The 24,295-nt window shown below is 38.6% G+C and overlaps 1 protein-coding gene across 1 annotated transcript; it reads left to right on the top strand.

Annotated features, from left to right (window-relative positions):
* Positions 1–2,764: 2,764 nt before the first annotated feature.
* On the top strand, positions 2,765–24,236 carry LOC146489574 (helicase POLQ-like). The gene is made up of 18 exons (XM_085104997.1): positions 2,765–3,589; positions 5,924–6,102; positions 6,922–7,050; positions 7,521–7,592; positions 9,425–9,497; positions 9,692–9,789; positions 9,936–10,046; positions 10,692–10,840; positions 11,874–12,110; positions 12,947–13,088; positions 14,182–14,286; positions 15,012–15,204; positions 15,500–15,657; positions 16,419–16,517; positions 17,103–17,279; positions 18,305–18,418; positions 19,024–19,158; positions 23,101–24,236. Exons 1-18 carry the CDS (start codon positions 2,890–2,892, stop codon positions 23,203–23,205), a joined length of 2,976 nt encoding a protein of 991 aa, XP_084961123.1. The 5' UTR covers positions 2,765–2,889; the 3' UTR covers positions 23,206–24,236.
* The last annotated feature ends 59 nt before the right edge of the window (positions 24,237–24,295 follow it).

Consider the following 24,295-nt stretch of genomic DNA (forward strand, 5'->3'; position numbering starts at 1 on the left):
GTCTCATGCAGGGGTGCATAAGAAAAATGATGCTGAATATCTTATCTTTGCCTTGTAAACCAGTTACGGTTCGAGAGTGCGAGGGATTCGAGATAACGGGCAGGATAACAGGGCATTCAAGATAAATGGCGAGGTTAACTGAGTCTGCCACTATACACTGAGATAAATACACACTGTTTAAGGGCACACCAGACCAATGGATGGATTTTTATGAACAAATTGGCAAAATATCGCGCCCGAAATCCAGAATTTGAGTAGCCAATCAGAGCAAGCGAAAGACATCCGTTTGTTTGGTATACACACTAATCAAGATTGGGAGTTTACGGAATATTTGGACTGTAAAATAATAGGATACGAGTACATACAGGGCGGTTGAGTGAACCAAGTGTGTAGACTGGGGGGTTGAGTGTACCAAGTGTACAGTATGCCAGTTGGCGACAGATATGTGAAATAATGAACTAACTACTGCATTTTACTTCGTATTTATTTATTGAAAATTTCCAGCGGAAAAAGCAGGAAATGGCATTTAGCTCTGAGAGTAAGCGCCTTTGGCGCTTAAAATTGTCTTCTGTGCGTACGCCTTCGAAATCGCACGTTACGCCCCTGGCAAGGAGAGTGCACCAAGCAAGTAAAGTATATCAAGCAAGTAAAGTGCACCAAGCAAGTATAGTACACCAATGAAGTAAAGTATACCAAGCAACCAAGTGAAGTACACCAAGCAAGTATGTGCACGAAGCAAGTAAAGTACACCAAGCAAGTAAAGTTTCATGGCTTGGCTTCGCGAACGAAGATTTATTAAGTTTGTCCACGTTGCACGCTCGTGGCTGACCAGACCGATGCGGGAGAGACAGGGCCGCGAGCAGTGTCTGCAGGGAAAAGTAATGTCTGATGTGGTGGTGGAGGCGGCGCAGGCCTTCCTCATCTGTCTCTTTTCTCCGAGTGAACTTCTTCTGTCCGCTTCGAACTGGGCAGCAGCTTAGTGGATTTTGTGGCGCCAGACCACACGGTCAGCAGCAAGGTCAGACCACTGCTTGTGGTCGATGTTGCAGGTAGTGAGCGACTTCTTCAGGTTGTCCTTGAATCGCTTCTTTGGAGCCTCTCCCTCACGATGGCCAGTGGAGAGTTCGCCGAACAAGACTGACGATCTTTGGAAGGTGATGGTCTTCCATTCTAGAAACATGACCAGCCCATCGGAGCTGGTGCTTCAAGATCATGGCTTCGATGCTGGAAACCTCCGCCTGCTCTAGGACTTCGACGTTGGTGATGAAGTCGCTCCAATGGATGTTGAGGATGGTGCGCAAGCAGCGATGGTGGAAGCGTCCGAGGAGGCCGATGTGGCTGCGGATGTGGCTGTCGATCTTGGCATCAGATGAGATACCATACAAGTAAAACACACCATAGAGTATATCAGGTAAAGTAGGCTCTACTACGTAAAGTAGCTAGAGTAGGCCGTCTACGTTATTATAGGAAATTAACAATGCACTTTATTAACGCGATTTTACAAAATTCGCGTTATTTTAATGTATCTTAATTAATGTCGATGTAAATTTAATGCACGCTATTTTACAACATAGTTATTTCAAAGCACCTTTATTTCATTACAAAACCTTATTAGTTCATGACTCCTCTATTGGCTCGTCAGAGTCAACAACAACAACAACAACAACAACAACAATTTATTCCGGTATTTCCATATCTATACATGGCATTACCTAAGTCAGTTATTCAAATGTATAACTGATTACAAGTTTTAGTGCGATTTACTTAAGAAATAATCTTTTGTAGATAAACTTCATAACATCGAAAATGAAAGCAGCAAATGATCTTTAAATGAAGGGGTCTATACTATTAATAAGAAACAAAATTTTTGAGTTGACGTCTAGGCCCCAGTTTCAAAGGCCGGATAACTCAGTTTATCCGCTGGATAAGGCACTATTCGGGGTCTAAAATATACTTCACGTTAAAGACCGTTAAACGTTGTCCAAGGTTTTCGTACACTCCTAAACTAGACTGTGGTTAGAATGTGCATATTCGCTTGTACACGACGAAATACTGAAATCTTTGCACAGATTGAAACTGTCGGATAGTGACTTATCCACTGGATAAAGTTATCCGGCCTTTGAACAACTGGGGCTAGGTCTTTAAAAGAGTTATATTTTTGAATGACGTCGTCAAAAAATTTCGAACGGAAATTACTATAAACTATACAAGAGAATAAAACATGAGATTCATTTTCAATTTCGTTAGATTGACACAACGACTGAACAAACTCTCAAATTTTCGGGAGTCTTGGGGACAGTGTGCCTTCCTGTTTCAATGCGTAACCGATGGTTCCCCAAGCGAAATTTATTAATAGCAGTTCTGTGGAGAGGATTTTTTATTAAGTCTAAAATACAGCTTTTTTGGTGTCTGTTTTAAAAGTGTTGTAAAAAACAATGCAATTGATAGGGTCTAGTTAGGCTTCAAAACCAAAGTTTCGGCTTTAAAAATAACTTAGAACATCCGTGCACTTGTCTTGGAAGGTTTTATTGACGGAAGCCAAAACGCAGTTTGGCATTCAGAAATGTAAAGTGCGAGTTTGCAGAATTATGAAAATCGCAGTAAATAAAGCAAGATGCTTATCGAAAAATTCACGTTAATTTAATGCATGTAAACCTAACTTTTTAATTTAGTGTTTAATATAGGGACATTACAATTGGTTTTACACTAAGTATCGACTTCGGAAACTGTCCTGGTTAAAGATTCACCCCAGCCCGGGTGGGGACATTTGCGCGCGTGACAAGAAAACATGGCGGCCGTGAGAGGTTTGTTGCGCGCTTCTGTGCGATGAAACTTTGTTAGCAAAGAAAAATTGGGAAACTCCTATAATGGGTTTAAATCTACGAAGAAATGAATACTGCCAAAAGGGAAGCGCAATCCCTTCCAATGACCCATCAGAAACGGCGATGCGAAGGTATACCCTCGGTGAAGAAGGTGAACTTCAGGCGCAATAGTAAAACAGCAGACCTTGCCAAAGGCGATGAATTCCAAAGAAATTCTAATTTAAAAGTGAAAAGAAGTAAGAAGCCAAGGCATAGGACTTCTTGTAGCAGTTGTAGTGAGAGTGAAGCTGGTGCAGATGAAAAAAATCATGTCCTTCCAAAGATGGATGTTGTTCATGTTGACGACAACAGCAGTGAACATGATAAGAACCCTTTGATGGCTCTTCGTCTGTCTGAGCAGAAAAATTGCTGTAGTACTCCAGTTTCCAGTAGAGGACATGGTACGCAGAACCGCGTGCCGCTTGTTTCCGAGAGCATTCATAAGCGAGAGCTGTCGGTTGGACAACATGTCGACTCGCCTTTAATTGGGACGCCAGGCATAAAAAGTTTGGTAAACAATTCCAGCTTTTACGATGACGATGTTGCTTTGGCTTCTTTGAATTTGAGTGAAATTATAACATCGTCATCTGGAACCATAAATGTTTTTGAAGGTGCTGATAGTCTAAACTCGCTAAAAGATGCCAAAGAGTCGGCAAATCAGTTTTATGGTTTGCCATTGAGAGTGAAAGACCTATTACACAAATTTAAAGGAATAGAAACCTTGTATGGTAAGTCCTAGTAGTTTTATATCTGTATGGCTATTTCCTGTGGTGTTTGCGAGAAATTCATAGACTAACTAACATCGAAAAAATTATGGATGAGTCTGGTAAAATTTGCTTACAGGATACCCTTTGACCTGCGGAGCTTACATTCTTTAGTGCTCAATTTGTTGTTGAAAAGTGCTATACAGACAACTCTCTGTAAGGTGAACTTTGTTATGCCAGTAAAATTGAAGAACATACAGCTGTCTAATAAATCCGTTGGCCCACTGTCAGTAAAATGTTGGCTGACAAACGACCGGCAGTTGACCAACTGACTGCCGGCAGCTGGCCAACAGAAGGCTGTCAGTTGACCAACAGACAGCCAACAGCCTTATCCTTAAATAAAGGACCCTATCTTTTTGTCGAGGTTCCCAGGTTAAGGGTTGAGGGTCCCAGGTCAAGGGTGGAGGGTCCCAGGTCAAGGGTGGAGGGTCCCAGGTCAAGGGTGGAGGGTCCCAGGTCAAGGGCGAGGTTCCCAGGTCAAGGGTGGAGGGTCCCAGGTCAAGGGTTGAGGGTCCCAGGTCAAGGGTTGAGGGTATCAATTTTTCCTTTTTTTTAAATATATATTATAAAATATAAATAACTTTATAAATTTAATAAAGTATAAGGAAAATACAAATAGAAAAAATAGTAAATAATAAATAAAAATAATTAATGTCACTGTTCCCGAGCAATGTAGCGCAACAGCGATATGCACTAAAGGTATGCGCGAAATACTTAACAAACAAAGGTAACGACTCAAGATGGCGTTATTGAGGGAAACACTGCCTTGCGGTAGGTTAGTCAATGCGACTTCCGGTTTGCGTGACAAAAACAACCTCACTTATCTCCCCAGCACTACGAGCTGAATGGTAGACAGCACGTGCTGGATCGGACAAGAGTATTGGTTAGCAGGCGATAAACAAAAGCAAAGACGCGAACAAGCTTGGGGGAAGTCGCTGCGCAGACTTAACCGCACCACGCGGGAGTGACCCTAGTTTATTATAAAAGCAAGGAACGCAAACAACCCATCCGCAAATGGGAGGGTGGGAGGGAAAAAACGTTTGACAAATTGAGAGCAAATACTGAGTACAATGCACAACAGAACTGTAAATTGAACCTTAAACAGTTTGCTTGGGCTTTTATAGCTAGACAGTGTCTGCTTACTTAGCCAGTAGTTTAAGCTGTACTATACAGCAGCTTGGCTTTACACGTGTACTTAACAAGTTATGAATGAGGCCTTAATACTTTCGGCCAATGCAAATACATGTTACAATAAGCTAAGGACAATAAAGCCATAATGTTGTGAGCTGAGCTACAACGAAACCATTGATTTTGCTGACCTTGGAAGCATGACTACACAGTAGCTCCATTGAAAACAACTCGCCATCAATGGCTTACTGAGAACGAGTAACGCACGCGAGTCATGTTCCATTAACAATATTTTACTGATCTGTCCGTAAAATCTAATTTTATAACAGGGTCATCATCCCAGAAGTTTTATATTTTTTGTGGGCCAAATTATAAAAAAGGCTAAAACATGCACCAGGGAGTCGTGCAGGCCTGTCACTCTTGTACACTAAAGAATCGCCAACTGAAGAGATTAGGATCGAAACCGCGGTCTTGCCTAACCATTGCATAAAATGTCACAGAATCTACTAACGGCCGAAGGACTCTAGCAGCCCCTGGCCATAGCAATGAAAATGCCAACACAGAAGAATTGCCTAATCATTCTACATGTATGTTGCAATCAAAACACAGGAGGTAAATACTGATCTCCTGCAACACAAACCTCAGTACAGAGCGGAGTGAAGCGATAGCAAAAAAACTAAAGCAGACTTAAGCCCTCAATTTAACGCATTGCATAGCTTTCAACGAAGCTACAATGCTACAAGAAAGGAACAAGAGACAAATAGCCGTAATAAAAAACACAACATATTCACACAGAAGCAAATAGCCGGGCTTGGCAATACAAAAGTTGCAAGATAATGATTATTACATGGTTTTCTCTGTGTTTTGACTGTTGATTACAATGTTTACATTGTGCTACCCACACTCTTTGGATAATCCTGCTAACATGATACAAGTTAAATTTATTGTATTTTATTAGCTTTGCCAACAGATAATATGTTACAGTAATAATAACAACTTACAGAATACAAAAAGAACACAAATGACAGGGAACCCGCAACAGCGCAAGCCAATTACTGCGGACCCAGATTATAGCTGCAGAAGTTTTCAAAGTATTCAAACTTTTACACAATCCCAACTGGAACTGTAGTTGACTGTGCTTGAATTAGAATTTTATTTGTTTTCCCACAGACTGGCAGAAAGACTGCCTCAATCTGCCAGCCATCAAGGAGAGACAAAACTTGATTTACTCACTACCAACGAGTGGAGGAAAAACATTGGTAGCAGAAATTCTCATCTTCAAGGAGTTGTTATTACAAGAAAAAGATGTCTTGTTTATTCTTCCTTTTGTGTCTATTGTGCAGGAAAAGGTATTTACATGTAATGTAGTTATGTTGTGTAGTTTAAATTATTTAATTCATAATTCATTCTGTTATTATATCTGTCAGTTAGGTAAATTTTGTGGGCCCTATTTCACTGTGTGGCCCACTAAATTTGAAAAGAGTTTCGTTTCTGTGTGCCCGATTTACCTCAGAGATATATAATAAATAACTTACTAACCTTGTTTTCTCGGTCCGTACTGTAAGTTGCGGGTCCTTGTTTTTTCCTTTTGATTTATCGCACCTGGGCCATAAATCAACAATTAAATCAACAATAATTATTAACTTACAGTATGGACCTTGAACTCAGTTGGTAAGAGGTATGTATTCTCTGCTGTTATTGCTCCTACCCATAATTAGGTATAAGTCAGGAATTATATGTAAACTAAATATCTAATAGACCTTAAAAGTGTATGTGACAGGATTTATTTTTCTTATTTATTTTAGTTAAACTCTGTCTTGTTTCTGTGATTTTGAACACAAATGAACAGAATTATCTATGCTATGCTATCATTAAGTCAGTCTCTTCTGAAAGTAGGTCAGTTTGTGAATGAGCGAATCAAACTCAATTAATAAAAGTGATTGACCGATTCATCAATTGATTGAATTGAACGAATCAATCATCATTCAATCATCAAGTCAGTTAATCAGTCAGTCAGTCAGTCAGTCAGTCAGTCAGTCAGTCAGTCAGTCAGTCAGTCAGTCAGGCAGTCAGTCAGTCAGTCAGTCAGTCAGGCAGACATGGAGAGCAGGGTCTCACCATTAGTGAATCAATTGTTCAACATTGTTTATTGCTCTCTTGACAAACAGGTGAAGTCTTTGACTCAATTTGCTGTTGAGCTTGGATTCTTAGTAGAGGAATATGCTGCTAGCCAAGGAAAACTCCCCCCTCGCAATAGACGCAAAAAGAAATCTGTGTATATTGCAACAATAGAAAAGGTTTGAGTACTTGTCTGGCTAGTTTGGTTTGTCGATAAAAACAAATGTTCTGTCATAGTGGAGGCATGCTAATTTTCCTTAAAAAGTGTCAACTTGATACATTTTGAGTGATTTTTTTTGCAAACGTCTGCCTGTCCATTGTATTCTCAGTGTGTTTCTCTCTGGATTATTACACTGTTTAGAGTAAGCTCATTTTTGCAATGAACAACTGTAGCTCCCATTTCAGTTGGGTTGATAACTCGGCAGTTGTTAGCACTGCATCAGCATTGTAGAAGTCATGGGTTGGAATCCTTTAATTTCAGGCTTTTTGCAGTTGCTTAAGTTGTGTTATATAACTGCAAATGATCTTTTATTTGTTAATTGTTTCATCTTCATTTGAAATATATAAATTTTATATAACATTATTTCACTTCCATATATTTTTAGAAATAATTGGATTCATCAATATTGTTCTCATTTGTTAATGACAGGCAAATGCCCTTGTTAACAGCCTTATTGGAGAAAACAGAATTTCATCACTGGGTCTGGTTGTTGTGGATGAGGTAATTTGTCACCATATGTCATGCATGTTGATGTTAGTCTGATGTAAATTTATACTATTGTGCTGCCATTTGGTGCATTCCCAATCTAAAAACCTGCAAAACTCTCAAGTGGCATGAAACATTGCTTAGCAAAGGTATAAACTCCATTAGAACAACAATGTGCAAGGCAAAAAAAGGTTGAAAACAAAGCTAAACTTTCACATGTTTACACCAAGTATTAACCCACATAACAAAGTATTGGTGACTGCCTATACACAGACATTTGATTAAGGACAGTGCCTACTTTTGTTACTGCGCATACGTCCTCTGCATCTCGAGATACTCGGGTTTCCTGTGGGTGGTGCCTACTGATAAAGGAATTTTTTTTGCATGGTTTAAAACAATGCCAAGAAAGCAGAACCTATCAAGTGCTCTTGGTATTTTTTCATTTTTCATAGATAATAAAGCTTCAATTTGATGGCATACATTGCTTTGTATTTTAGTACTTTGTGGTTACCCCCAATTTTCTTTTTGGATTCCAATAACCCTTGCTAATATCTGCTTTTCCCGCATAGTAATAAACTGCACAAAAATACCTTGAAGGCAAGTCAAGCTGATCAAGTCTTACATTACAGTGGTTTTATAGACCAAAGAAATAATTTTGGCAAAGATCTTACTCCTCGTCATCTACATGAATGATATACATATTAAGGGCTCAAAAATATTGTTTAATATTCTCTTTGCAGATGATACAAATGCATTCTACTCAGATACCAATGTCAAATCCCTAAATCAGACAATAAACAATGAACTAATAAAGGTATCCAAATGGCTACAAGTGAATAAACTAACTTAAACATCAAGAAAACGCAAGTGATTCTCTTTAATGCTAAAAACAAAAAGATAAAGGAACCACTAAAATTAAAAATTAATGGCTATGAAACATCAAACAAGTAAACTCTACTAAATTTTTGGGAATAATCATTGACTCAAAGTTAACTTGGAAACAACACATTGCCCATATTCAACATAAAATATCAAAAACAATTGGTATAATTTGCAAAACAAGACACTATCAATGTTTCACTGAAAGTATTAGGAATGCTTTATTATACCATTAATTTATCTGTATCTTCATTATGGCAACATAGTTTGGGCAAATGCATAACAATCAAATCTTAAGATCCATTGAAAAAAAATATACAAAAGAAAATTGTAAGAATAATATAATTTGCAGGCTTTACAGACCATACTCCCCCTATCGTTAAAAAGCTATCAATCTCCCTTTTGACCGGCAAGTAAATAAGGAGAAAACAGCTTTATTCATGTTTCGATACTTTAACAAAATGCTCCTGTGGCATTTGATGCATTTTTTACCCTTAATAAAGATTTACACAACCATAAACCATAAACTATATACAAACAAATTACAGCAAACACTCAATTAAATATAGAGAATGTCAGGTCTGGAACAGCCTTCCAATGGCTGTTAAAACTCTCAAATAAATATATACTTGTAAGAGAAAAAAAATTAACGATAAAACTTCTCTGTGAGTGAATTTCCAAAAATGTTGAGAATTATGTTGTTAACAATAATATTAGAAGTATTGTAAAAGACAGAAAATAGATACCTACATATAGGACACAGCCATGTTAATTCAGAGTAGTTAATCAACAAATTTATGTACCAGGGGCTCTCTTTGTAAGCCCAGTAGGGTTTTTTTGTGAGCTCCTGCTCCTAAGCTATTAGAAATAATACTGCTGTAAGAAAACATAATGGGGCAAAATAACATTGATTGATTGATTGATCAATTTTCGTTGTTCTTACATTTTTATTGTATCATTCAATTTAGCTCCACATGCTAGGTGAAGTAGGAAGAGGAGCAACTTTAGAGATGTGTTTAGCCAAGCTCATGTTTTCATCTTGTAAGTATGATCTGTGCTGTATTTCATGTAGTGGTATACCAGATTTCAATTTCTTCCCTTCTGAAAGATCCTTAACTCTTGCTTTGCAGTGATTTTTTATGTAGTTGCACTGATTTTGTCCTTTTCCTGAGTGAAAACGTAAGGTGCTTGTTAGAAATATGTTATAACTTTGTTAGTTTTTTTTTTTTTTGCAGCCACTACCCAAATAATTGGCATGAGTGCTACTTTGAGTAACATTGAAGACCTAAAGACATTTTTGAAGGCTGAAGCATATTCAAACAACTTTAGACCAGTAAGAGCTTTAACATATTAAACACCCCATTGGTAAATTAGTGTATTAAACCAAAGTACTTCCTTTTCTATTATTAGATATTGCAAACTCATGATGGCGTAATTCTGTGATGTCTGGTGCTAAGCATTTTATTCATTTTTGTTCAGGTAGAGTTAAAAGAGTTTGTAAAAGTTGGCTGTGATCTTTACAAAGCTCCTAGTGCTTCTGATCGTGAGGAGGAAAATGCCAAACTTGTGAGAAGGATAAAAAATAAACAGGTATTGTAAACAACATCCCTGTGTGGTCACACTGGACAGTAATTCAGATAAACAAATAAAGTTATATTTTCCTCTAAATGCATCAGGTTAGTATCTTAATTTTATTCAATCATATTTAAGTGAATAAATCATTTTAGAATAACTGCTAATTTATACATTTTTGTGTTGTTCCATAAAATATCCACCCCCACCATCCCCTTCCCAAGTAGTAGGCAGAAAAGCTTTTTGTTTGAGCAGTGCAACTCTGAAAATTTCATTTAGGCCTCGTACTGTCCTTTAATAACTTTAATTTGGCTGTTGAGACCCCTCTCCCTATGGGAATTTCTAGTGACCTTTTCTATAGGGTCAGTATTTTTTCAAGATTTCTGTTGATTTCCCAAAGTTGTGATTAGTGGTTACTTATAAAAAGTAAGTTGGAAGCAGCTGGTACGGATGTGTAAAGTGGATGCCTTGTTGAATTGGGTACAGGAGTGTTGCAAGAGGAGAGTTTATAGGGCTTGTAATAAATTATTGCTATTTCAGGGTGTTTTCATGTACTAAAATGTGTGCTGCATTGAACACTTAGTGCCCAAGGGACCTGTGATTAAGATATAATCTGGAAATGGCTGTGTTGTAAGAGTTAAGTGCTTCCTTTCATACATATAGGGGCAAAACAAGGAGTTATCAGCACAGGACCCAGACCAGTTATTGACCTTGGTGTTAGAGGTTATTCCACATCACTCATGCTTGGTGTTTTGTTCCACCAAGAAGCACTGCCAAAACTTAGCTCTGTTGCTGGTGAAGTTTATGCCCAGGTACACTCAGCTCATGAATATAGGGCAAAACTTGGTACTACAGGATTGCAGTGCTTGTAAAGTTTATGTCCAAGATAAACTTGTGGGATCAGACATTTCTGCAAGATAGGCAAAAATTAAAAATTGTTGTTTGGAAACCATCTTCCTTAAAAAACTACAATTATTTACCTCATTGTTTAGCACAGGTGAATTTTTCAATAGGACTCCAGGTTTCCTACTGATGTAAACCATGTACGGAGACCTTAGCCTTACAATCAAAATGATTGAAGTATTTCTGTTAAAAAAGAAATATGTTAAAATAATTTATAACTGTCCAGTTAGACATTGGCAAAGCTTGGATGACCTGAATTCAGAACCAAGTACAAATCTGACAGGTGGAGAGTGGAGAGTTGAAACTACCTGACCACATCTCTTCCTGCAATGAAGGACATATTTTAATAATTGTGTTAGTCAGCTTAACATTCAAAATCAAATTTAATTATGACTGTAGGGATATACTTCAGAAAATGTGACATCCCTACAAAGTTAGTTGGTCCTGGCATTCCATATCTTGAAGTACCATTAACATCTTAATAAATGTCAACAAATCAGAAATAAGTCCCCAAAAAGTTTTCAGATTTAGTTTTAATTTATTTACACCACCTCAAATCACTCTCAGTTTGCCTTAAAGTCTGTTAGAAGGAGAGTCATGCATGTAATTACTTCTGTAGGAGGTAAATGGTACTTTGGAAACTTGGGAACTTACTTTGGAAATGTACTTTGGAACATTGCATCCAGTTACTATACTGACAATTTAAAGCTATTTTATGCCAAAATCAGAAAGGGTGATTTTATCAAACAATCAGACTTCAATAAAACCTTGATTTTAAGTGTTATTAATGTGTAAGATTAGGTATATAATTGTTATTAATTTTAGTACATGTTTTTAAACTTTAGTTAGATATACACGACCCCACAAGCAATTCTATCGCTTTAATTAATATCGTGTTTAAATAAAGGATGTTGTTTCGTTGTTTTTTGTCAAATCCTTTAGAGAAATGTGCCAAGTAAAAGCCAATGAAAGACATCAGCTAATGAAGGCTCTGTATAACGAAGCAAATGCACTGTGTCCAGTTTTAAAAAAGACCATTCCTTTTGGTGTAGCTTATCACCACAGTGGGCTGACAATGGATGAACGCAAACTAATTGAAGATGGCTACAGTCAGGGTGTACTCTGCCTACTAACATGCACCTCTACATTGGCAGCAGGAGTTAATTTACCAGCTAAGAGGTTGGACATTTTGGTTCCATTCTTCACTTTGAAAGTACTTTCGTGTGGACCTTTTGTTCATAACCTAAACCTAGCCATCTGACAAATAAAAACAAATCCAATTTAATAAAAGTGTTAACCAGTTAAAAGCTTAAGTCCAGGGAGATCTGTCTTTTTATTTTGAATATTGAACACCATACTGCATCATACACCATTATTATTTATTAATCAATATTTAAACAGAAAGCTCCTTCACAAAGTGGTTTACGAGGAGGTTCTTACCCGTTTATACACCACCTTTTTTTGTTCGTTAAGAGGTAGATCTTCAAGTCGTACAAGACAACAGGAAGCTCACTTCTTTGGGGCTTAGCCCATGGTTTCCATAACAGCTGGCAGGGATCGATCCAGAAAGAGGGGGCCAAAGAAATTGTGGCGACAGCGCTAGCCCCCTCCCCCTCCGCCGCCTCCAATGGAAAAATTGACATTCTTTGAGATTCTGCCATACAGCATTCTAGGAACATTTGTTACCAAAAATGAAGGCTTCGGAAGACAGACTTTAAGAGGATTTTTTTAAACGATTGATTGCATAATACCACTGAAAAAAGGAGGCTGCCCCCCCCCCCCCCCGAAAAAATACCGCCCCTGGGAGACATCTAGGAGTTTTACTACTTCACTCAAAGGTGGATTTAGTTCATTGGAGAGTTTCCCCGGGAGTTTGTCGTTGGCAGCCATTAATACAACTGGTTAGACAGGAAAGATGCGGAGACTGACCAGCTTTGAAATTTAGATTGAAATATGTTGTGCTAACCACTTGTATCGTCATGACTTAGACAGTAAGCATTGTGTTATTGCTGCAGGGTCATTGTTCGTGCTCCGTACGTTGGTAATTCATTACTGTCTCAGAGCCAATATAAACAGATGATTGGCCGAGCTGGACGAGCTGGGATTGACACATCAGGAGAAAGTATTCTTATCATCAAAGATGCTGACAGGCCAAAGGTAATGTTCAACCTCATGAGGAAAGAAAGAACCTCGTCTTACGACCGTGTTATTATTACACCCATGTTTGCGGCCAGAGAAAACTGCCATATCTACCATCAGATAATATATCTCATGCATGACGCACGTTAGCCAATATGAGAAAGAAATCGGATGTTAACTTGTGAAGGCACCTGTGGCAATTGTTATCAGTCTCACCTCACCTATCCCGGTCACAGCCTGTCCTAAGTGGTTCTCTGGATACAATGCGGTGGCCATTTCAACCAAGCAAAGGCTTAACTTACAGATGCCATAGGAATGGCAGCTCTTGCAAAAACCCTTATGATTCTGGTCACTCTGTTAATGCGGCTAATGGCCACGTTATAGTCCGCATTAAGTTAAGAACAGTTTTCACTGTAAACTAGCACTTTAATTGGCGCCACGAAATAAAGTGGAAACTTTCCTTGCATGTTGTTTACAAACTGTGTATAAAGTACATAGTGTCGAAAGTAATTTCGCGTTTGCTTAACAAGTGCTTGGTTTTGCTTTACTGCGTTCAATGATTGGTTAGAAAAGTTCGCACCATTTTCTCAACCAATAAGAATCTAAACCAAAACCAATATTGTGACTTGGTCCCACGCGTTTTCCCGCGCTTGGCGCCAGTTGCATTTGCATTGCGGTTAAAAATGTCTGTTGTGATTGGCCAGAGTAATAATAATAATAATAATAATAATAATAATAATAATAATAATAATAATAATAATATTATTAAAAAATAATATAATCTTAATAATAATAATAATAATAATAATAATAATAATAATGATAAAGTCTTTATTTCCTCACAAGATAAAAAAATACATATCTCATGTCTATGATATTTTAACCCAAAAGTGTTTTGAGTCATATATATTGTAATTTTTTTCTCATACCATAATAATAATTATTTAAGGTGTATACAGGGCCCCTCAGGATAACAGCCCCGTAGCTGATTGGGCCACCCTGTCTAAATAAAGTTCACTTACTTACTTACTTACAATATTTGGTGCCGCTCTAAATACCCGTTGTGGTTTTGTTTTTCTATCGTGTTTGACTTTTTTCCTTCTTATTTCAGGTTCGTCACTTGTTTTCAGGCCCCATGGAGAGCTGCCACAGTAGATTGTTGGTTGAGAATGGCAAAGGATTACGGGCCATGATTCTCACCCTTGTTGGCTTGAAGGTAGCTGAGTAGTTTGATATCAGGCTGAGCCAACACTTACCGTGTTATCTTTGTTGTATAATGCAAAGGTTGTTAGGTATTCAACGTCACTTTTGCAGTTTGGAGAAACAAAACAATGACTGAAACAGTTAAAATCCTTGGCTGTGACCAGCCTCAGTACGAGCTCCGTAATCTAGCTGTGAAGTGAAACAGCATCTGGAAGATTAAGAAATAAAGGAATAAGACTGTGCCTTTGTATAATAGCACGTGTGTTAATATAGGAATTTGCTGAGTTCTGCTGGAAAATCAAGCAAAAACTAGCGGTAATAACGAGTACGAATGAGTGACTTATTTTCTCAGGCTGAGCAGAAAGCGAATGTTGTTTACACGGAAAAATCAAACATAAATAAAACGGATGGTAACTATTCTGAACGGGTCACCGCTTACCTGCGAAGGGTGATTCAAGTTTCTGAACGGAATTGGAAACAGCTTAATGGTTAACGTTTTATTTCATTTAAAGAAGCATTCGGTAGTTAAAGGTTACAAAGCACTGAAAAGCAAGGTAGTAATTTTTAGCTCGGTTATGAAAAGAGAGAGATGTGTTTTTATCATTGACATCCGTTAGTGTATGGAAGGTCATGGGATTGTTTCCCGTTCATAGGGACTCGCATGCCCATGACATGTTGAATGTTAACGCAAGGCTGTCACAGTCTACGAATACTTAAAACGTTTGCTTTCTTTTACAGGTTTGCACGACAGTTGAAGAATTAAAACAGTTTATGCAGAACACACTGCTGTTTGTTCAATCAGATTTGCAGTCAGTGGATATTAACGAGCAGCTGGAAATGTCTCTGCAGTCTTTACAACATCTTGGGCATGTTACAATAGCACAGAGCAGGAAGATAGAGGTCACGCATCTGGGACAGGCCACATTTAAAGGTAATTAAATGAATTAAAAAAAAAACCGCAAAAATAACAGAAAATTAAATAATCTAGCTTCTTTCAGTTTCAAAATTTGTCATTTGCTTCTTGCTATAAGAAACGCGCTTGCTGTGCAGCGAAAACGTGCCCCCAGTGTTAAGCGCCGCGCGGCAACTGGCCCTAATTCGCGGGCAAATGTTGCGTAAGCGAGACGGCGATTACTGGGTGATGGTAGTACGAATTTTGGCTTAAACAGGCGTAGAACTTAGCGAAACTGTTCTTACACATGTTGGAACTTTGCTCATCACCTTAGGATGCATTGATGTGGATAGCAGTCCCGTGATCTACCGCGAGCTTGCAAGAGCGCACGAAAACCTGGTGCTAGCTAATGAACTGCACCTGCTGTATTTGGTGACACCGCTGGACATGAGCAACTCAAATGAGCCGGCGTGGATGACATACTATAATCAGGTGAGAAAAAAGTTGGACGTTTGTACACATCTTAATCTATCCTGTACAAGGTTTTTCCTGCACAACAAACATAAAATAAACTTGAGCTTTTGGCAGAAGTTGAGCGAAATCTTTAATTGGTGGATGTAGTTGCATGGTGGGCGGCGTGTTGGTCTCTTGTGGCCTTAGCCTTGTTGTTTCCTTATAAAGACAAATTGCGAACTTTCATTCTCCCCACCCAGTTGGAAAACCTTGCAAAATTCTGGTCGCAGGAATAAGCACTGTTACTCCAAGCTGCTCCATGCAGGCCACTAGGCTCCTGATTAAAATCGAGTTTACCAAGAACTTAAACTTAATTTGGTTTCAGGGACGATTCCAGAAAGTAACTGTTCAAACAATTGGAGTGATAGAGCGATTTCCTTTTGAACGGAAAAACAGGTCGTTCTGCTGGGACAACAAATGGAAGAGTCCTTCCCATTGGAAATTTTCCGTTAAAAAGGAATAACTTCAGACGTTGTATTCCTTTTTTCTCGTTTTTTACCAAAATGAACGGAATATCACTGAACCATTTACCTCATCACACTCACGTACCATGCTCCGCGGTTTATTTCTGAACTGACTTAGCAGAGGAAAGAACCGTCCCATTTGATTCCAAAACGGAACAACTGTTGTTCTCATACAAATGGAAAGCGCCTGAAAATTGTACTGTTCCGTTTGGCGGAAAATTCTCACCGCTTTTTCTGTACAAATGGAAAGCGCTCATACTGTCATCTTTCCGTTAGGTTTCATCGCTAAGGGGTTCAGAACAGACAGTGGCTGATTTGCTGGGTGCCACAGAAAGCACTTTATCAAGGAGAGCTACCGGCCAGAGAGTCAAAAAGGTAATTGCTCTTTGTCCCTGTAAATGTCTGCTTCCATTTTGGAGGAGCGCGGCCGGGTTCATCTTTGACTCGTCACTCAATTTTCATCACGCAATGTAGAATTTGTGTTTTTATGTTGGATTGTAAATGGCTCTTTTTGTTTCATTTTCGTTTATTAGGGTCCTTTGGTGAAATAGTTTTGTTGTTTTTGTTACTTTTATTTTGCATGTTGCGTTGATATACACGTAGTTATCATGTTAATTTTGCTTAGCGTGTAACTAGAGCAGTTTCTCGGATTGTCACTTTCTGTATTCTTGTTACCGGTTGTTAGTTATTTTTTATGTATTTGTGATTAATCTTCCATTCCCTTATCCCTTATTCCCGCGTCCGACGTCAACACCCCATCTTATCTTTTGTCACAAACTGTACACGAAGTCTTTCTAAATACATGTAATTTCTTACGCTCCAAACGTCACACTCGAATCTCTTTTGTGAGGTTAAATTACCTTATCAACTCTGTTGATAGAAGTAATTCGTTACCCAAGGCCCGCCTGAGGCAGAAATTTATAGGAGCGATATGACTCTTTCTTCATACCGCGTTTTTAGAACGACACCGAGGAGATGTCCTTGAAGCGGTTCTATTTGACTCTTATTCTTCACAAACTGATGAAAGAGCATACGGTCTGGAACACAGCTGATGTTTTCAACGTGACTCGAGGATTTGTACAGAATCTGTTGACTTCAGCGTCTTCCTTTGCCTCGTGTATGGTTCACTTCACGCGGGTAAGTTGACACGCAAGCACGCGCGCAGGTAAGTTGACAAGCAAGCACGCGCGCGCGGGGTTCGTTGGTCACACTACGAAGTTTAAGCAGATACGACAGCGAGGGCAACGAGAACGTCATGAAACAATAGGATTTAATGAGCTAATCAATGCCCTGCACGTGCGTTTTAAATTTTGTCCTCGACAAAACAACGTGAAATGACTAAAGGTTTTGTGGAGAAAGTGAGCACATGACGGCAAATTTATCATTCTCTGCCTTAACTTGAACACCGTCCTACCAATTCTGTTCCAGGATAGTTCGGCCACATTGGACAAGTTAAACGAATTGGAATAATTGCGAAGTAGTACAAGTAACACGAACTTATATTTTCAAGCGACGTTTCCGTCGTGGTTGCTTAAAGTCCCTATTAATAAATAGGAAGCTTCAGATTTGAGTACGAGTACAATTTTTTCAAATACACTTCGCGTGCTTTAGATAATTCCTTGTCGTACCAATCTTGTCTAGAAAGTCTAAAATCTCTCAGTAAGCTTATATGATAGGAAATAGCGAGAGTTTTGGGGACGCGACTGGTTTGAAATTTTCAAGTCATACTCGCACTCAAATATAAAGGTCTAAGAAAAATCAGACGCCAACTTAAAAGTTAGCTTGTCGCAGGAAAATTACGTATTTATTTAAAATTTGTTGGAAGCAAAAGTTAAGTGGACCTCAATAGTAGCGATGAAGAAAGAAAGATGGAAAATGTATTGATACTTGTACTCGATAATTGTATGTAATTCCACGTACGTGCTGACTTCCAGTGTTGTCTCTCAGTTAAATATGGAGCGTTTTTCAACATAAATATAGAAAAATACCATTATTTGGAAAAATTCTGGTCTGAGTCCCCAAACGAAAACCCTGACTGTGTCAAATCCAATTAATCAAAATATGCAGGATTGAAACCGAGTGATGACGATAAACGTTAGTAAGGCTTTGTAGGATTTCTATTTTAGCCTTTTTGACGAGGTTGTTATTTTTGAATCGCACAGGAACTGAGCGAATTCTGGGGACTGAATCTGTTACTTGAGGCAATGGTGAAGAAGTTATCTTACACAGCAAGTCTGGAGCTTGTTCCTCTTATGGAGATCCCTGGTGTGAAGCAGGTTAATGCAGATTTAAACAGATAAAGAGCCACTGCAGTTATTTGAAAACAATTTAAGCAGTTGTGAAAGAAAGCCTGCAAACATTTCAGGCTGGAACGGATTTCAACCCATGACACCTAAGACACTGGTGCGTGCTTTATGCCTATTACTATCAAGCCAGCTGGGAGCTGGGCATTTTGCAAAAGCTTTTGAAACGTAAAAATAAACAAGTTATTTTTGACTTTCGCTTCACATGTACAAACTATACCGAACCTTATTCTTACTTTTACAGGTTGGCACTAGTAGTAGCTCGTGACACGCGTCACACGTTGATACTTCTTTACGAAGAAACCCTCTATCTCTAAGAAGCCGCCTTTCAACCTGAAATAAGCGCCGCAGGCGCGGAATCGAATCATTACGGCTGGTCAGAGTTTCATTTTTTTTCCTTTATCAGTTTTATTGGACACATCAAAATAAATGCAAAGAGCAAACCAGAAATACAAGAAACAACATGAGTGATCCAATGGGTGGTTTGCTATGTCTTTCGTCATGCGCATGTTTTATCGAGCTAGGTGCCCCATTTCACTTGATCTCTTTAATCTTTATATTATTGTGATTTTTTCCAGGCTCGTGCACGCCAGTTGTTCAAAGCAGGCTACAAAAGCCTTAGTAGCCTGGCCTGGGCTGAAGTGAATTCCCTTGTGTCTCAGATTGAACACTTGTCAAGGCGACAGGCGCACCAGATCGTGTCAGCTGCTAAGGTAATACAAGTTTAACTTTTTTACGCTTCACCGTATTGAAAGTAAAGTTCTAAGCTTGCGACTCTGCTAGGGTCTTGTTCACAGTGATTTGGTCTCTTTAACCTCGGCGTTCGAACCCAAGGTCAAAGATTTTTTTTCTTCACCTCGAGTGGACTACATTTCATCACTAGGACAATGGTCAGTAGGAATTAAGTGATATCGTTCCAGAAATTAAATTTACCCTGCAGAGTTAAGTGACTTCTCAGTTGTATAACTAGTGTATGGCACAACATTTTATGTACCCTTCTCTCTCAATAAACTGAGCTAACGGGGTCAATGAAAATCATAAAATAGAGGATTGTATTGATGCACCCGCATACTGTAGTCATTACCGTTTAGTTTATGTGAAGTAGATTTAGATGAGAGTAACGAAAATCATCAAGTGTTTTAGTGATCAAAATCTTATTACTTGGGCGGAGCGCCAAGTTATAAAATAGGATTTCTTCGTCTACGCCAAAACGCAGTGATCTACTGCGCGTGCGCTACATGTTGGCCGAGTCTGGGAGTCTGCATGTATTCATCATAAGTCGCCATTACGGGACAAAAAACAAGGACGTAAAATTAACACAACGAATATCGTATTCTTAAAAGAAAACAGCTAGTATGTGTGTTGTCTGCTAACTCCTTCCATTGAACAAAACTAAGGGGCAACTTTCCTTTCAGGACGGATATTTTCCAAAAGTTCGACTTCAATTAACCTCAGACGCTCTTTTGGCTCTTCTCGATAAATCCCCATTCGGTGTCAAACGTAATCGATAAGATCAGGCCGTAAACACTGAATTTACATACAGCCGAGCAAAAAATGTCATTTCTCTGGCCGCAATATGAAAAAGAAAACGTTCAATTAACTTTAAAGATTCAAGACCATTCCGTGGGTGAAAGGCTTAGGGTAAAGTAGGAAACTAAAACTAAAACTTCGAAAATAAATTTCATGCGGGGTCCAGTGTGAGCGATAAGATCTATTCACCAGAACAAATGTAAACACTGAAAGTTTGCTAATGCACAGTGACAATCAACGCTGGAAAACAGGGGAAAAGGTGAACGCACGGGCACGCCAAATTGACACGCTAAACGTAGAATCTGAAAAAAAATCTTTCCTTCGGAGTCGAGTGTTAGCGATAAGATCGATTCATTGGAACAAAAGTAAACGCCGGAAATTTGCATATTCATACCAACAACAACGGGCGCGATCCATTAAGCCAAAATTTCCGGAAATTCCGGTACAAAATCAAATGGAACAGGATATTTCGAAAAACTAGTTTCGAAAATTCCGGACAACCTCTCGAGGTTGTCCTTTTTTCCGAAAATTTGGAAATTCCGGAAATTTTCTGTACCATTTGGCGTTCCATTTGGGCCAGGCACTTGATGTTTCTCCAGCGGTCAGATTGATTGTTGAGGGAAAGCCATGGCCGATCGACGGTGAAGTTTATCAGTGCAGCGTCTGCTTTTTAACTTCAGACGTTTTACCATTCTTCTTGAGATATTTGTGTTGCTGCCACAGCCCGCGCCGGTTCAGAGAAGTTCGCACGTTTCCCTTGTCATCCGAAAATGATTTTTAAACTCATCAGGCAAATACCTTGGAACTGCTTGGAAGAGTGGCCTGAAAATAGTCGTGTATACGGGTTAATTTTCTTCACATGAAGCAGCTAACACAGCCATGTCGTCGTCGTTGTCCTCTAAGATATCGTTAGTAATAGTTAGCGCAAAATCGTCGACTAACTCTGAAACAAACAAGAACGACTGCATATCTGCCATTTTGAATCCTGACGGGAAATTTGTCCCGCGCGGGCATGGAGCGAGACCGGTTCAGTCAAGTGGAAATTACCGTTCCATTTGACAAAGAAATTTTCGAAAATTCTTATCGGAAATTTTGGCTAATGGATCGCGCCAGTACTACAACGCTAAACGCATTTTTATTTTTACGTTGGATAAAGCCAAAATAGCAACTTTAGCACCCGGGCTTTACAATACGTTGAAAGAAACCGTCGTTTGGATGCAGAAAGGAATTGCCACGCTGAAAACACCGGGAAGAAATCGGTCACGCACTAGGCAACCAAAATCGTTCACGTGTATCAAGTTTCATCCGGCGACGCGGCATTCAGAAAGAAAATATTTTCGGTGGTTCTTGGAAGGAAAACTGGACGGTTTGTGGTTGTTATTCAATCGCCACGGGAGCTGCAGTGTCTTTCCACTTTATAAACCCAGCTTCTTTCATTTAAAGCCCTTTTAAATCCTGGAAACACTCTCTTTTGTGTCATGATATTTTCTCCGTTGGCAATCACGCAAAACCACTAAAAGAATGAACGTACACTTCGACCTTTGCGTTACCTTCCAGTGCGAGTGAAGTTTATTTTCTTTTTTGCGCGTTTAATAAACAAATAACTGTAGACATGATTTGAAATAGTTCATTCTTTGGTCACTCACAGAGCGCTTTGATTTTATCATTAAAGTTCTGTCCTATTCCAGTGATCATGAAATAGATTCGTTGAGTTAACTTTCTGTAAATCGGATGTTCTGTGAGGTTTGTCTTATCCGCACGCGTCCCATATAGAACCCATGTCTTTTCGCACGCGTGTCATATTGCACGTTCTGCGTGGCATTTTGCGATCGTGCCCTGTTACCAGTGAAAAAGCTGGAACATCTCTCATAGAAAGCCCAGAAAAAAAGGGTATCAGGGTGGAAAGGTATTCGCACAAATACCCCTCTGTCGCCAAAATTCATCAGTACCACTGGAACCGCAAATACTCCTTTGTCGCCGAAATCCATCATTATCTTAGATGCACCTCATGGTTACAAAATCCGACGTGTTTAGTGTTAAAGAGAGTAATGTTTTATTTTGTTTGCGTGACATTTTCGGTCGAACTACATCACGTTTATCGCAAAAATGATGCCTTAGACTCTCAGCGAATCTTTTATCGTTCACCTGTCACCAAAGACTAAACTAACGTGCATGCTCTGATACTCCTAATACAACGGCGCCCAAGTAAACGCTCCCACAGCGTCTTGTTCTTCTTTAAAAGCAGATCTGTGACGAGAACAAAATGGTGGAAGCTCGTGGCATATTTTCTTGATGTATCACTAAATTCTCATAACTGATGTTAGAATTAATGCAAGTCGACATATAGTGATCAACATCTTATTTCTCCTTAAAGGGAGATCTCTGACGAGAACAAAATAAAGGAAAATGTTAGCTCTGTGGAAGCTGGGGCGTATTTTCTTGATGTATCACCAAATTCTCATAACTGATGTTAGAATTAATGTAAGTCGACATATAGTGATCAACATCTTATTTCTCCTTAAAGGGAGATGTGACGAGAACAAAATAAAGGAAAACGTTAGCTCTGTGGAAGCTGGGGCGTATTTTCTTGATGTATCACCAAATTCTCATAACTGATGTTAGAATTAATGCAAGTCGACATATAGTGATCAACATTTTATTTCTCCTTAAAGGTAGATGTGACGAGAACATAAAAAAGGAAAACGTTAGCTCAGTGGAAGCTGGGGCATATTCTCTTGATGTATCACCAAATTCTCATAACTGATGTTAGAATTAATGCAAGTCGACATAGTGATCAACATCTTATTTCTCCTTAAAGGGAGATCTCTGACGAGAACAAAATAAAGGAAAATGTTAGCTCTGTGGAAGCTGGGGCATATTTTCTTGATGTATCACCAAATTCTCATAACTGATGTTAGAATTAATGCAAGTCGACATATAGTGATCAACATCTTATTTCTCCTTAAAGGGAGATGTGACGAGAACGAAATAAAGGAAAACGTTAGCTCAGTAGAAGCTGGGGCATATTTTCTTGATGTATCACCAAATTCTCATAACTGATGTTAGAATTAATGCAAATCGACGAGTAAAGAGAATTAGAATTTTGATGTTGGACTTGTTTTCAGATGCTGTTACAAGAGAAAGCGGATGCTTTGAGAGAAGAAGCAGAAGAAATGACAACAGCACCAGAAGAATTAAACACAATGGAGAATCTTGAATCAAATACATAGAGATTAAATTATTTTGCTGCTTAATTTATTGTACAAATCATTTCAATATTTAGCTATCACAGTTGAGTTTATTTTCTGAGAGGACAATACTTTTCATGACTTATCTACCAAAGTGAAATTATCAAAACAGGAGAAATCATTTTGAGTCTTACTGTATTTTTTGCGCTTCGTGTACAGTAAATCAATTAACGTTTCTGTAATCTCGTTTCGTTTCGTTAACAACAAAGTGTTTGTTTGTTATGGGATACTGGTCGTGTTCAGGTATGAATTAATGAAAATATGACAAATGTTAACAAACGGAAAAGAAAATGTGCTTAACTTTATTTTTTGTGCTAAGGAATTAAAGTGTTCTGTAAATAGCTCAAATAACAGTTGAAGAAATTGAAGTTAAATAGTTGATTACAAGACGGCTTTTAAAAGGTTGGTTTGTCGAAGTGTACGCTGAATTCCCACTGGAGCGTGTTCTGTAGACTTTGAGTCTGGCTGATATTAAATGGAGATGGTTACATAGACCCCATAAGCACAGTTGTATATCCTCATACGATCTGACGAACGGAAATCAGAGAGATTGGTACGTCTATAAGTTCTTATCAGTCCTTCGTATGTCAAATTTATTCCACCGTTTTGCCATTCCTTCGTGTACCAACCATGTGTTTATTTTGTCAGGGAAACATCATTTCAATTTAACGAATTTATGTTATAAGTAAACAAAGGTAATAGATTTGGGCTTTTTAGGTAGACTAAAAACAAAACAAACTTAATTTCGTTTCACGAATTTGCATTTCGATGTTTCGAAGTTGAGGAAAAGTGGTTAAGACTGAAATGAAAAAGAGCACCATATGAATCATACGGATGAGCTGAAGCTAAACGGTTTTTAATTGTGCAACTGTTTAATTGCATATCTGTCATAAACTAAATACGGCCAAAATAAAAACTGAATACCCCAAGGAATGTACAGGACACTTTTAATTTGTTTGGTGAGTTCAGGCAACGTAATTGATTTTAATTAAAAATCGGACATATCAATGAGAGCCAATAATGCCTCTTGCTGTACAGGCTTCACTTTGTTTAATAAGCTTAAGTCACTAAT

Source organism: Pavona decussata, unplaced genomic scaffold (assembly GCF_977016875.1).
Source record: "Pavona decussata unplaced genomic scaffold, jaPavDecu1.1 SCAFFOLD_5, whole genome shotgun sequence".
NCBI lineage: Eukaryota > Metazoa > Cnidaria > Anthozoa > Scleractinia > Agariciidae > Pavona > Pavona decussata.